Raw genomic sequence first — 15,689 nt, forward strand, 5'->3', positions numbered from 1 at the left:
CTGCAACAGTAAAGATAGTTCATTGTACCTTTATATTGTCATTGAACTGTACCAAAACGTTGCTTCATGCAATACATGATTTAAAGGAAGGCTTTTTGTTTTGCATCTATTGTAGCAGTACAATCAATCTATTTAGATTACATTGACTCAAATATCGAGTATCTCTGTGTAACTTTTTATATATTTCTAAAAAAAAACATATAATTCTGACACATCTCAAAGAATTGTCAAACATGTTAAGTTGTGGATTCAGGTCAGCTAGTGTAAAAAGTTAAATTATATCCCTTATGGTTGAAATTGAAGGATTATTCAAATGGTGGGATACAATGTAACTAAAATAAACACTGACTGACTGAAAGCAATGACATACTTCTGGTCCAGCAACCCAAGCCTTGCAACATCTGTATTTACAGCAGAAATAGTCACTTTAATTGTAGGACTTCAATGGTTAGAAGAGGTAGGCCTAAAGATAGACAGAGTTTCCATTTCAAAAGAAACAATAAGAGATGATTGATTGAAACGTTCACGATATTCCTGAGAATGCAAAGGGTTAACTAATTTACGGTTTTGGTGGGTCCCTTTATTATGTTAGTCTGGAGAGTAGCGAGAAAGCAGAGGAGATTGCAAAGAGAGCGTTGAAATGAAATGAAGAAGACATACTGAAAGTTCCCTTTGGAAAAGATGAGGCCAAATCACTAATCAGAAAAGTAGTGAAGGATTTGAGACATCATAGGGAGACTTGTAGGCCTATAGCACAGACATCAATAAAGGTAAAGGCCTTCAAAGTATAGAAGGGAGGAAATGGTTATTCCAAGGACTTTTATACCAATTTTGCCTCCAGTATTACTGGACTTAAATCAGTGCTTGAAATCGCAACCAGTTAGCCTACATTTGACGCGAACACAACTCAGCGGAAGTCGTCAAATGACGTCAGAGACGTCCGGAATTGCAGTGAGCGGGTCTTTGATTGTTGACGACTGAATCAAGTTTTGTTGCTTGCTCAAACAGGAGTTTTTTTCCTTTTTCTTTTTACTGACGTTGACTAGACATGGATTTTCCAGACGAAGCGTGTCTGAAAGTAAGTCGTGTTATTCATTTAAAAATCTATCTGTTTGGTTACATGGTAGCTACTAGCCCTTAGCTGAATGAAAACCCGAACAGCTAGTCACATCACTCGCTCGGACGTTAACCAACGAGCAACGTTACACTTCTAAACCAGTTTATAAAAACACACAATAAATCAATTTATTTGAACTGCAGTTGAATGATGTTAACGTGCTACTGTAACATTAGCTAACCTTTGTAGCTACAGTGCAACAAACACGTTTGTGAATTTGCACTTTAGGCCAACTGAGTTACTAACTTCCTAATCACCGTTAATATTGGTCATTAAACATGACTTCATATTAGAACCCTGTCCATTGAACATGTCTGACGTTGTTTAATGGTTACCGTAGCCAAGTTAAACGATAAAACCTGTTAATGCTACCAGGCTAAAACTAAAATATACCTACACTTACTTGGCCAGGGGGGTCATAAGGTAATACTAACCTGTTTAGGGGTGCTGTGTAATGTGAATGATGCCAAGAGCGAGATACTTTGAAACACACCATTTGAGCACATGAAAAACAGGTTTAAACGCAATAATCAGAGGTGTTAAATGTTTTCAATACGAGTTTGACAGGTCCTAAAAATTGTTTGGATTTTGAAATTAATGTTATGTCAAAGTTGCTTGGATTCAGTCTCGATCTGAAATGTGTTTTGGGGGGTAAAATGTGTACTGATCATGCTGTGACAAAACTAAGAAATCCACATACAGTACCATAATCATTCCTGTTGTATATGAATACAATCAGTTACTTTGCTTAGCATGCAGTGACTCCAAATTGTCTTCAATACTGTTGGACATTTTCTTGCGAAAATGGTCTTAAAGGGATATAAAAGTATTTTAAAACCCACAGAAACCAGTATTTTGTGCCAGCTGTTTTATAGCAACCCTTTCATGCATGAATTATGATATCCTTAGTCTGGATTTTTTTCTCAAGTGATTTTATACTTCTTTAGGCATGAAAAGAAAAAAATATAACTTCATTTTTTTTAAACACACATTTTTCAGAGAGTTTTACACATGTCCACTCGGGTGGACTCCATGCGTTTTGACTTCTCAATTTTGACCTTATTTATTTAACAAAACAGTGAAAAAAATGATATATTATCTGAAAACTATAAAATAATATATATTTTCAATGCCTGTTCACATATATTAACATATTCCAATACTTCAATCTAATGAAAAAGCGTGGAATACTTTTTTCAATCAAAATTTTCTATGAAAATAACAGACTACTTTGTCCTTGGTTCTCCAATTTCTCTTTTTCAGGTGTAATTCAGTAGTACAGCCTACTGACTTGTACATCACTTCATCAAAGCTATTTTTATATGAAAATTGGCATCATAGTGACACCAACTGTTTTACACATAATGGAATAATCTGGAAAAAATGTTTTTTTTACACAAATACTTCAAGTTGCACTCTAATAACATAAATCAATTGATTTAAAACCAAAAAGTTGCAGCAAAGTAAGCTTTTTCAAGCACAACACATCTGCAGTCATAGTATATATTGAAGTCGGTGATGCATGATGTCCAATTTAGTGGACAGGTGATTAAACATAATTTCCTCCCAATGTAAAATCAATAATTGGAAATTTTAACAACTATATGACTCCTAAGATGTTACTTGTTGTTGCCATATTTTTTTTACCTGCCAGAGTCTGCTATTTTTGAAGTATTTACTATTTACAGGATATTCCTGAGCTACTCAACTTTTCTGCTCCCTGTCGGCCATCTTGGTTTTGACTAATTGTGGCTGCTCTTACAATGGTTGGCCACTGGTTGGCAATGCATTGGATGACACACAAGAGTCCACTGTAGTGGCTGATATGCAACTACGCGATCTACACCCATGCATATTCAAGAAAACAGCTTTTGAATAGCTGTCCACTGTAGTGACCACTATGCGTGAAAGGGTTAAGCTACAGCTTACTTATACAGTTAAGAGAACAGGTGTACCGGTATGCAACTTATGGCATACTCTATGGGCCGTAGATTAGTTCTAGGAAAGGGTTATTTATTTCCCTCTTCAGGAATGTGTTAGAAACTTATCAAACTGAATTGAATAGAATCTTTTTTAGGAAAGTATTTAAATCCGCTTCGGTTTTGCTGTCGGTCTGTATTGCTATACTTCCCCACAGATCTTATATTATTGGCATCCAGGCTATTTTACCTTTGACAGTTTAAGTGTATAATTATTTGGTTATTGCCAAACAAGCAGTTAGTTGTTTGTTTGTTTATTTCATGAGCTTTTTCTTTCTCTCTACAGAATGTTGACGCCCTGCTTCGATGTCCCATTTGCTTCGACTTCCTCAATATTTCAATGATGACTAAATGCTCTCACAACTGTAAGTAACAATTAGAGAAGCTTTTAGGGAAGCTATAGGAGTAATTACTGCAATAAAGGGGTACGCTAGGAAATTAATATTTGAAGCCAAGAACATTAATTGACTTGTTAAAACCATAGCTATTTAAGCAAGCAAAATGCAGCTAAGATCTCTGTTGGATGTGAACCAGCAAGAAAAACATCCTATGTTCCTCAAGGCTTTGTTTCCCTCTGGATGTCTCTTTGCCTGCATCTATTTGTGTCCACAGAGTTGCATGCTTTTTTATTTATGAATTTTGCTTTATTATGTAAATGAGTGCACAACTTTGCTGCATACAAATGAGCAGATATGGTCAAGCCATACAAGACCGTCCTCATATGTGCCTGGAATACAGATGTGTATTGGATGGAATTTTTGTTTTTCAATCCAAAATGTCCGTGACTAAGAACTCTGATGCCTTTTCGGCGAACAGATTGACGCTAACCAAACTGTCATTTATCATTTTGTGTTACAGTTTGCTCCTTGTGCATCAGGAAATTTTTCTCCTATAAGCTACAGTGTCCAGTTTGCAATACAGTAAGTATGAACTTGACTGATATAAATAAATACACACCCTCACATCCTCAACAAGTTGAATTTGCATACTCCTAAAAAGCAATAAAGCAAGTTTACACAATAGCAGATCATAATCCATAATTAGGGGAGAACGGGGTAAAATGTCACACGGGTTGGTTGTCACAATCGTTAGATCTCGGAACCAGAAGGCGCTGGCAGTGAAATTTTGGTATGTAAATATCCAGAATTGGGATCAGAGGTCACCTACATAGTCTTCCTTGGAGTTAGACTGCTGAATTTAAGGTGAGAGGACAGTTTGTGTTTTTCATGTCAAATTGAAAATGTTTTGCTCCTCAGTTTTTTTTTCTAGGCTTTTACACAATGGCTTTATAACAAAACACTTGTTACCCATAAAAAGTGTGAAGGGTAAACTATAGTTTAGATTGTGGTTGGCAAGCTAATTAGTTGTCAGATGGTTGTTGGCCTTGATGCTAGCAAGAAATTCGAGTTGGGGTTGGTTGTCACATGTTATCCAAAGGCTGCAGCCAGAAAAGGAACCCAATAACGAAATAAATTGTCAAGCTGTATCCTCACTGACAACCCAGAGAAAGAGAGAATAGAGCAGGAAAAGGCAGTTAGCATGCAAAAAAAAGGGCAACAAAATCAAAACAACCCAGTGCATCCCAAACTAGACCAGCTGCCAAGGCTATAGTAAGTTATATAGGCCTATTTGTCAACTTGACAATGCAATTAAACTTTAAAATGTAGTTCTGCTTTCTTGCCTTCTTTTTAAGATTATTCCCATTAAGATAACATTGTGACAAACAACCCCATAGTGTGTGACAACCGACCCCTTGATGGGGTTGTTTGTCACAATGTGTAAGGGTGTCTTTGATGATTAATTTCTTCTTTATTACAATAAGATAGAAAAAGTGAGGGGTACACATTTCAAGCCAACACCTTAAGCTTCTATTTAATGTAGGAATGACTATTGAAAGATGTTTAGGTGATGAGCAATTCTCACTAGAGTAAAAAGTGTGCCTACTTACCCCGTTTTCCCCTACTTGTAAGAGGCAGTTTTCTTATATCTAATTTTTCTTTTAGAAAGCAACAGAACCGGATCTAAGAAACAACCGTTTATTGGACGAGTTGGTCGTAAACTTTCAAGCTGCAAGGTAACAACACATCCAGGTCACATCGTGTTGTATTAAATGGTTATGCAAAACTGTATAATCATCAGGCTGAATGATAGAAAAATATGTTCTCATCTGCATGTCAACTTGGCAACATAATATTGAAATAATGCTTTGGTATCTTTTTTTATTTATTTATTCAGCATAATACCATCAGTACAAGCATGGAACAGTTGAAAAAGAATACTGCCTTAACCCCATTTTTTCCACATACACCACAAACTCGATGCAGGAGTCACTGAGTTACTGGCTTCTTGGTCCTTAATGAAAATGGCAGATCAGGAAATATGACTTACTGCACAATCCACATAAAAAACTCTTTACCATGAACACCTGAGAATTCTGCCAATTTGTTTTTGTCATGGCTCTAAGAACTGAACAGGAAAAATGGTTTGCCGTGGGGATTTGTGGAGGGATCCCATTGTAATTGACAAGATTACAACATGTCCACAAGGGAAACAACTTCAGTACACTTCAGCCTTGTAATCGCTTCCTGGTAATTTACTTCTGATTTTTAGGATTTTCTGTAAATCAAATGGGGATTTTGTTTTTTTATGAGTTGAGGCCGTTCATTTGTTCTCCTGGTATTGCACTTGTGTATGTTGTGTAGCTTTAGGGTGGACATGTTTTCATTACAGCAGGATGTAGGCATATGGAGCAGTGTCCAGTGCTGCTGTAAAGGACATTTCTAGGAACTCTAAATTTCGAGGTGACATGCTTGAACTCATTGCTTGTCTTTGGCAGACTGATAAAATGCTGTGCTGTTTTCCTGCCATGTCACAGTTGTTTTGTGAAGATAAATTACAGTCCTTAGTTGAAAGTTGAAGTTACAAGGTGCAGTAGGTCAATGCAGGGGATATTTATGCGTGATGGCTCACGGTCAAAACTTCCTTCTCAACGTCTTATCTCTATTCTGTATCCCTGTTTGCCTCTTTCCTGTTTCAGTGAAGAAATAACAATACGAAGGGCAACAGACCACATATCCTTAGGAATATACTGTTTAGTTTGCTTTGCTATTTATATGCAGAAATTGAGAGACTGTTTAACCTTGTTTGAGGGTGCCACATACAGATGCGTCTGTCGAGGCAGAATAGATGAAAACGCTAGACAACCTCATCCTCTGTTTATCATTGAGCATTTACTCAAACAAAAGCCATCAGAATTGTTTCTTCATTGTCTGAGCTAATTTCGATATAATGCCTGAGTGCTGTTATCAGTCAATAAGCTGTGATGTTTTTCCTTTTTCATCAATCACCTCAGTGTAATCAACACTGAAAGGTCTCCCTTCAAAACGGAGACGTGATTTTCATCACTGTTACACGGCTGCTCTTTCCTTTTTGTTTTTTTAATTTCCTGTTGTCTAGCATTGAGCGTCTGAAAAGGTGGATCCTGTGATAGGTGACTCTGTCATAAACTCTTGTTGTTATGTTGCAATAGACTTGTCTTTATTAATTCCTACGCTCTGAAATAAATAGACATGTATAGACTGTTTATGTTATGGTTTTCAGTTTTAAGTCCGTCTAAAAACACTATAGTCATTGTAGTGAAGCAAATTTAAATTACATTGACATCTCTCCATCTGGTATGTACATGTTCTGCTTCAGCAGGTGTTTGCGGATTGCTTTTTCTTGGGGCCACCACTCACATTGTTGTGAAAAACGCTCACTGGGTGGCTGTTGGCCGATGGCGCTAATTTACGGCCATTAAACTAAAGGCCTATTTCTTTAGCAAACCATTAGCTGTTATTGTAGCCCCACATGTTTATATTGGCTGTATACAGCTACCTAGTAGTTGCCCATCTCGCTCAGTAAATTCATTTACTTTGGGGCCCTTTACACGGTGAAAACGTGACAGTTTTCCCGTTTTTAGTTTTTTTTTTTTAAACGGTACAATTTGATGCATACAACCTTACTGTAACCGAAAATTAATGCCACTAACGTTCATAAAGCGGTTGGTGTAAGCTTGGGGTTACAAGTATTGTAAATAACAAGCTTTCTGTCCTCTTATTTCACCGCATTGAACTCGTGAAAACAGAAGACATTCTGATAGTGAAGGGGCTTTGTGAGCGGCTACTTTCCTGTTAGGCGTACTTCAAAATAAAAGTCAACTCACGTTTGTCCAGTGAAATTCTATTAATGTTTAGCCACTGTGAAATGCTTTTACTGTGAAGCCGTAGCCTTAATGCTCCTTTTGTTGAACAGTAACTTAACCGCTGCATGCTGAACTATGGATAGTGTTTTTTTAATGTAGAGAGAGCCGTGTCCCTGGCATATAGAAGCTACACACGTTTATTTTGCTTGAAAAACCGGCAGAGCACAAATCTTTCCCCAGACAAACTGGCTGGTGGTCTCAATAACTTACTTATCGCTTAGACTAAATTGGCGAGTGTTACAGTCATATGAAAAAGTTTGGGAACCCCTCTCAGCCGGCATTATAATTGACTCTGCTTTCACAAAAAAAATGTAAAAGTGGTATGTCTTTAATTTACCAGTAACAGCTAAGTACTGGGATGTTTTCCAAACAAAGAGTTTTTGAAAAGCAGTATTTGGTTGTATGAAATAAAATAAAATGTGAAAAACTGGCTGTGCAAAAATATGGGAACCCTTGTGGTTTTGTTGATTTTAATGCCTGTAACAGCATGTAAAACTGATGACTTTAAACACAAAGTTGGTTGGATTATGTTGTTAAGCCTTGAACCTCATAGAAATGTCTGTTTAATCATGAGAAAATTTATTTTAGGTGCCTAAATGCAAGTTGCACTTCTCTTTGACTCTCTGCTGAAGTGAAACAGAATGGGATCATCAAAGCAGCTCCCAAAAGATCTGAAAAACAAAGATTGTTCATTGTCATGGTTTAGGGGAAGGCTACAAGAAGCTTTCCCAAAGGTTTCAATTGTCAATTTCGACTGTAGGGAACGTTGTCAGGAAATGGAAGGACACAGGCATAGTGGCAGTTAAACCCAGGAATGGCAGACCAAGAAAAAAACAGGAGCGGCATAGGTGGAGGATTGTGAGAATGGTTGCACACAACCCACAGATCACCTCCAAAGACATGCAAGAACATCTGGCTGCAGATTGTGTATCTGTACATCGTTCAACAATTCAGCGCAATTTGCACCAAAACATCTGCTTTTTATAAAGACCAAATAACTTAATTTTTGTCTCATCAGTCCAAAGCATTTTCTTCCAATATGAAGCTGGCTTGTCTAAATGAGCTTTTGCATACTCCAAGCAACTGTATCTGTGGCGTGGGTGCAGAAAGGGCTTCCTTCTCATCACCTGGCCATACAGATGTTTTGGTGCAAATTGCACTGAATTGTAGAACCATGTACAGATACACAATCTGCAGCCAGATGTTCTTGCAGGTCTTTGGAGGTGATCTTTGGGTTGTGTGCAACCATTCTCACAATCCGCCGCATATGCCGCTCTTGTACTTTTCTTGGTCTGCTAGACCTGGGTTTAACTGCAACTGTGCCTGTGTCCTTCCATTCCCTGACAACGTTCCTTACAGTAGAAATTGACAATTGAAACCTTTGGGAAAGCTTCTTGTAGCCTTCCCCTAAACCATGACAATGAATAATCTTTGTTTTTAAGATCTTTTGGGAGCTGTTTTGATGATCACATTCTGTCTCACTTCTGCAGAGAGTCAAAGAGAAGTGGAACTTGCATTTAGGCACCTACAATACCTTTTATCATGATTAAACAGACCTTTATATGAGGTTCAAGGCTTAACAACATAATCCAACCAATTTTGTGTTTAAAGTCCTCAGTTTTACATGCTGTTACATGCATTAAAATCACCAAGACCACAAGGGTTCCCATATTTTTGCACAGCCAGTTTTTCACATTTTATTTAATTTCATAAAACTAAATACTGCTTTTCAAAAAATCTTTGTTTGGAAAACATCCCAGTACTTAGCTGTTCCTGGTAAATTAAAGACATACCACTTTTATCTTTTTTTGTGTGAAAGCAGAGTCAATTATAATGCCGGCTGAGAGGGGTTCCCAAACTTTTTCATATGACTGTATATTTGAGCCCTGCACGACACTCTCCGCTGATCACAGATCATGGTGATGATGGTGCCGCGGAGACACCTTGCATGTTATGTTGTCTTCTAACTTTATGCAAATGTTATAGACTACGCATACGTGAAGTGGAGCCGTGAGGTCAGCGTTACCAGGGATAATGGTTTCGGTGTTTACAAGAAACCAAAACCGTTGTGTTTTCCAAAAAATTTTCCCTGGGAGGTGATCTCAAAAACTTGAGGTTTCATGCCTGCGTTTGCTGTTTTCATGTAAATGATATAGTGCATCCGCGAAAATATTTTTGCGTATGCACTGCTTCGTGTTGTCGTATAAATAGCCCCTAAGGTAGAGCTGGAGCTCTTTAATTGAATTTATTTAACCAAGGACATAATGCTCTTTTCTGTCAATACAGCATGTTCCCTTGAAAATAGTATTTCTCTTCTGTAATTGGCCAATGTCTTCGCACTTCCAAACTGGTGTAGTCCATTGCATTTTATTTAACACATCATTTACATTTTTATTTTATTTTAAATACAACACGCTGAGAACATTTTTTGATTTCCTAATTTCTCATTGTCATTGAAATGGTGTGTGTTCCCTTGTAGGTAGGGTTGCAAAATTCCGGGAATTTTCAAAGTTGGAAACTTTCCATGGGAATTAACGGGAATTTATGGGAATTAACGGGAATTTTGGGAATTAACAGGAATTTTGGGAATTTACTAAATTTAAAGCAAACCAAATGCACTAAATCCTTCTAACTATGTTATTTCAGTCCTGGCAAACGTTCTAGACTGTAAAAAGCTGTTTTTTCAACTAAGTTTTTATATATTTATGAACATTTAATTTCAAATCAGATTTTTTTGAAAGTTTATTGAGACACCCAACTTGATATCATATATTGATTTTTACTAGACCAGGTTTACAGAGGCTTAAACAGTGATTATAAATATAGTTGGGGAAAATATATTTGAGCAAAATCTTGACTAAAATAACCAGATTTTATGCAAGCAACCTTGGCAAGTTGCACATAGCACACATCCTACTGCAGGGGTACTGAAGCCATGCCCTCTACATACTCTGTGCATTCCTCCATCACATGGTGGGGGGGCATTTGACTTTATTTATTGAATAGGTGGGGTCAGACAGATGAGTAATATTTAACTCAACATTCATCTTTTTGTTGTTCAGTGAAATTATTGATTGTTCATAAAATAATCAAAACTTGATAAAGTTCTTCTTACAAACAAATCTCTTCAAATGTAATGATTTTTAATTGTATTATTTTGCATGGATGTCTGCCTATGACCAAACATAGTGTTTAGATGTTTAGATTTATGTTTGGATATGAAAAAAAAATCATTTAAATTACCGACATTTAGTTAATTCCTATAATTTCCAATTTTGAATATTCCCAAAATTCCCGAGCGAAAGTTCCCGTGGAAAGTTTCCGGAAACTTTCCGGTAATTTACCGGAAACTTTCCACCCCTTTGCAACCCTACTTGTAGGGTTAAATAATTGTTGAGATGTTGTGAGAAGTTTGGACAGAATAATCATATTATGAAATTGTGTGTGACAGAGCGTGTCTAAAGGAGTATGGGTCAAAACGTGTGGGAGTGTTTAAGGGCACAGCGCAGTGCTATCTTTCCGTGTGCTCAACACACAGTTCTAATTATGAAAGGTCGTCTTTCACATTGTAGAGGGAATCAATATGATGGTACAATTTGAATTTAATTAGTGTGTGTAATTAAACAGATAGCATTGACTTGCTTTGGCCTCTTTTGGTTACAGCAGAAATCCTGTAACATAAAGGTGACTGCAAACTTAAATTCTAAACGCCAGCGTTCGTGTTCTAACTACAGCATCCCACTGAGTCGCCTTCCTCCTGCTGGAAAATGAGTTGCTGAAAGGCTTTGGACAATGTGAAAATGTCATGTCACCGTTATCCTGGTAAAATAATGTGATATACGATATTATCGAAATAGTCATCGACATATAATAATATGATATTATTAAAACTCTTAAAATAGCTCTAAAACATACAGGTCCTTCTCATATAATTAACATATTGTGATAAAGTTCAATATTTTCTGTAATGTACTGATAAACATTAGACTTTCATATATTTTAGATTCATTACACACAACTGAAGTAGTTCAAGCCTTTTATTGTTTTTATATTGATGATTTTGGCCAAAAAGTAAAGAAAAACCAAAAATCTCTATCTCAAAAAATTAGCATATTTCATCCGACCAATAAAAGAAAAGTGTTTTTAATACAAAAAAGTCAACCTTCAAATAATTATGTTCAGTTATGCACTCAATACTTGGTCGGGAATCCTTTCGCAGAAATGACTGCTTCAATGCGGCGTGGCATGGAGGCAATCAGCCTGTGGCACTGCTGAGGTGTTATGGAGGCCCAGGATGCTTCGATAGCGGCCTTAAGCTCATCCACAGTGTTGGGTCTGGTGTCTCTCAACTTCCTCTTCACAATATCCCACAGATTCTCTATGGGGTTCAGGTCAGGAGAGTTGGCAGGCCAATTGAGCACAGTAATACCATGGTCAGTAAACCATTTACCAGTGGTTTTGGCACTATGAGCAGGTGCCAGGTCTTGTTGAAAAATTAAATCTTCATCTCCATAAAGCTTTTCAGCAGATGGAAGCATGAAGTGCTCCAAAATCTCCTGATAGCTAGCTGCATTGACCCTGCCTTTGATAAAACACAGTGGACCAACACCAGCAGCTGACATGGCACCCCAGACCATCACTGACTGTGGGTACTTGACACTGGACTTCAGGCATTTTGGCATTTCCTTCTCCCCAGTCTTCCTCCAGACTCTGGCACCTTGATTTCCGAATGACATGCACAATTTGCTTTCATCCGAAAAGAGTACTTTGGACCACTGAGCAACAGTCCAGTGCTGCTTCTCTGTAGCCCAGGTCAGGCGCTTCTGCCGCTGTTTCTGGTTCAAAGGTGGCTTGACCTGGGGAATGCGGCACCTGTAGCCCATTTCCTGCACACGCCTGTGCACGGTGGCTCTGGATGTTTCTACTCCAGACTCAGTCCACTGCTTCCGCAGGTCCCCCAAGGTCTGGAATCGGCCCTTCTCCACAATCCTCCTCAGGGTCCGGTCACCTCTTCTGGTTATGCAGCGTTTTCTGCCACACTTTTTCCTTCCCACAGACTTCCCACTGAGGTGCCTTGATACAGCACTCTGGGAACAGCCTATTCGCTCAGAAATTTCTTTCTGTGTCTTACCCTCTTGCTTGAGGGTGTCAATGATGGCCTTCTGGACAGCAGTCAGGTCGGCAGTCTTACCCATGATTGCGGTTTTGAGTAATGAACCAGGCTGGGAGTTTTTAAAAGCCTCAGGAATCTTTTGCAGGTGTTTAGAGTTAATTAGTTGATTCAGATGATTAGGTTAAGAGCTTGTTTAGAGTACCTTTTCATGATATGCTAATTTTTTGAGATAGGAATTTGGGGTTTTCATGAGCTGTATGCCAAAATCATCAGTATTAAAACAACAAAAGACCTGAAATATTTCAGTTGGTGTGCAATAAATCTAAAATATATGAAAGTTCAATTATTATCATTACATTATGGAAAATAATCAACTTTATCACAATATGCTAATTATATGAGAAGGACCTGTACTTGACTCACTTGGACTCTGTTTTGAAGAAAATATTTGTTTGTGTCAGAGATAGGACAATGAATAGATGCTATTCCTTTAGGACAATTATTTAAAAAAAATCCTCCATGGTATTGTTTTTGACACTTAACAACAATGCCTGGCTGCTGCTATTTTCTATAAAAACATTAATTCAAATAAGAACTTACATAATTAAGCATAGATAGACTAGATAGACATCTCATAAAATATAGAATGATTTGCTCTTGTCACTGGCGTCTTCGCTATGGCAACAGCCAGTTAACTGCAGGGGCACAGCAGTATTTAGAGCCTTTTGACAAACTAAAGTGATGGAAAAAAACATGGTTGCTCAAATGAGGCAGAAACCGTTACGACTAATGGCTATAATGAGAGGGGAAAGTACATCTGAATTATACAGGTAGTGTTGAGTAACGGTGAAATTAAGTAACAGAACATTTTTCAGTAAAAGTGAACAATAAGTGACATACAGTAGAGACAGACTTTTTCTTTTGCTTATAATCCAAAAGAAATTCTGCAATTCAAAGTAATACATTTAGTTGAATGATACCTAATTATACGTGTGTGTGTGTGTGTGTGTGTGTGTGTGTGTGTGTGTGTGTGTGTGTGTGTGTGTGTGTGTGTGTGTGTGTGTGTGTGTGTGTGTGTGTGTGTGTGTGTGTGTGTGTGTGTGTGTGTGTGTGTGTGTGTGTGTGTGTGTGTGTGTGTGTGTGTGTGTGTGTGTGTGTGTGTGTGTGTGTGTGTGTGTGTGTGTGTGTGTGTGTTTGCGTGCGTGCGTGTATACCTGCTGTAATGGGGACAGTAAGCACTAATAAGTTTTAGATATGGAAAGCAGACCATCACACACCTCATTGGTTCCATTTTATTGCCAAGTAATGGCGCAGCTGCAACTTGTTTACTTTCCAACATGTCCAAGAATAGAGCCTTCGCGTCTACTTTTCCTCCTTCAACGGAAAACGAGCGATGTAATTGAGTAGGTGAAGTTGACGTAAAAGCACTCATTTTACTGTCAACATTATTTAATGGCCGATGCCACTCTCCTCTTTTTAAATGGCTCAGTATGTTTTTTTAAGTGGGAAAAAGTATCTCACCCTACATGGTGTACTTTGCATAATTATACATTTGTGTTGCCAAAGTGTTTAGTTTTGTGAGAGACTATATATATCAGAATGTACTGTATATAAACTATAAAAAAAGAGCATGGTTGACTGCATGTGTAAATCATATGCTGCAAACGTTTTCATTCTCGTGCACTTTGCCTCTCTCTTCTCTCTCCAGGCAGCAGTTTTCAAAAGCAAACTTTGAATCGCCTCCTATATCGCCAAAGACCGCAGCTTCAGCTGTCAAATGCAAAACTCCAACAGAGAAGGGCCAGAGGGGTAGCAGCTCTGCTTTGAGTAGCTTTTTCCAAAAGAGGCCTAAAAAACATCCCATTAAGGAAACACAGCAAGACAGTTCTGCTCCTCGTTCTGTTCAGCGTGGGGGGGGAAAGCCTGCGTGCACCTACAATGCCAATCATACCGACCTGCATTCGACGACCGCTCAACTTCAAGTGTCGGTGAAGGAAGAGCCGATGGAAGTGGACCTGGCATCTACCCAGGGTTTGGTGTCAGTTAAACAGGAGGACACAGGCTCATACAGTGTCAGCCCTGGGACTGAGACGGCACATTCCTCTACGCCATCAAAAGACATAAAGCCTGTGATCAAAGGTGAAGCTTTATACCTTATTCAACATGTGCTCCACGCACACACAAGGAGTTTCACCCGTAGATGTTTCTTTTTTTTATATTATTTTTTTATTTTATTTTTTTACCTCATGAAAACATCAACATTTACAGCTAATGTGACCAAATGAATCTTACTCGGTCAAATTCCCTTATATTATTTCTCTCTCTTTTATTTTTTTTCTTGTGACGCGAGCACAATATTGGGCTTTTCAGGCAACTTGGCATAAGACTAGTGAGACAGTGGGCAGCTTTTCTGAAGCTAAGTATCTTACAAATATACAACAGACGTATAAATACCGAAATTTTGCAGTAAAGACATAATTTAGTCTACCCAATTTGTTTTAATTAATCATGCCCTTCAGTAGCCGACTGATAAAAACCTGATTATGAAGACACCGCAAGATGGTACTTTCAAAATATTTAAAACATCTATTTGCCCTCTCATCTCATAATGAAGCTTGTATTTGGTTTTAGACTGTGAGTATCTTGTTTAGGATCAGCTCTTTCATGGGAAGAATTTTAATCATAAATGCATCGTGTGGTTATATTTTGTGTGGTGTGTTATTATACAAACTTTTTGATTAATTACAGCTAGAGGGTGGATTTTGAATTTAATGTGACTTGCAGATCTGAAAATAGATGTTTTGTTTTAAATGAAGCAGCTCATAACATTCTCTTGTGTTGTGTATCTTTTTGCAGTTCCCTGCCCTGTGTGCTCTGTCGGTGTGTCTGCGCAGTTTATCAACAAGCATCTGGACACGTGTCTTTCTAGAGGAGAGAAGAAGGAAAGCTTGAGAAGGTAAAATACTCATCACCTAAATGAAGACTCTCTGCTGTAATGCTCCAAAGGTTGGATATAAGTTAAAGACACTTAATAGATTTTTTTAAAGATTAGAATGATGACAGAAGTGTAGCGGTGCGCGTTGATCTTTATCATTGTCTTTTTTGACACTATCATTGTGAGGGAACCAAAGTCGGAAGTTTTTGAATCTTTGTGGCTTTCAAAAATTATTTTAAAAAGCGGTGATAAGTAGAGTTTTTTTGTTTTGTTTTTTTGTTTACTATATCTGTAGTGTTACC

The 15,689-nt window shown here is 37.9% G+C and overlaps 1 protein-coding gene across 2 annotated transcripts in view; it reads left to right on the top strand.

Moving 5' to 3' along the window:
• The first annotated feature begins 940 nt into the window (after positions 1-940).
• The window catches only part of rad18 (RAD18 E3 ubiquitin protein ligase), a 38,382-nt gene continuing 23,633 nt past the window's right edge, over positions 941-15,689 (top strand). For both annotated transcript variants that reach the window (XM_080025737.1, XM_080025738.1), the window contains exons 1-6: positions 941-1,078; positions 3,383-3,461; positions 3,955-4,016; positions 5,100-5,170; positions 14,161-14,591; positions 15,309-15,408. In XM_080025737.1, coding sequence (XP_079881863.1) covers positions 1,049-1,078; positions 3,383-3,461; positions 3,955-4,016; positions 5,100-5,170; positions 14,161-14,591; positions 15,309-15,408 — 773 coding nt within the window. In that variant the 5' untranslated portion in view covers positions 941-1,048. The remainder of the gene's footprint in view (positions 1,079-3,382; positions 3,462-3,954; positions 4,017-5,099; positions 5,171-14,160; positions 14,592-15,308; positions 15,409-15,689) is intronic.

Source organism: Ammodytes marinus (genome assembly GCF_949987685.1).
Source record: "Ammodytes marinus genome assembly, chromosome: 4".
NCBI lineage: Eukaryota > Metazoa > Chordata > Actinopteri > Uranoscopiformes > Ammodytidae > Ammodytes > Ammodytes marinus.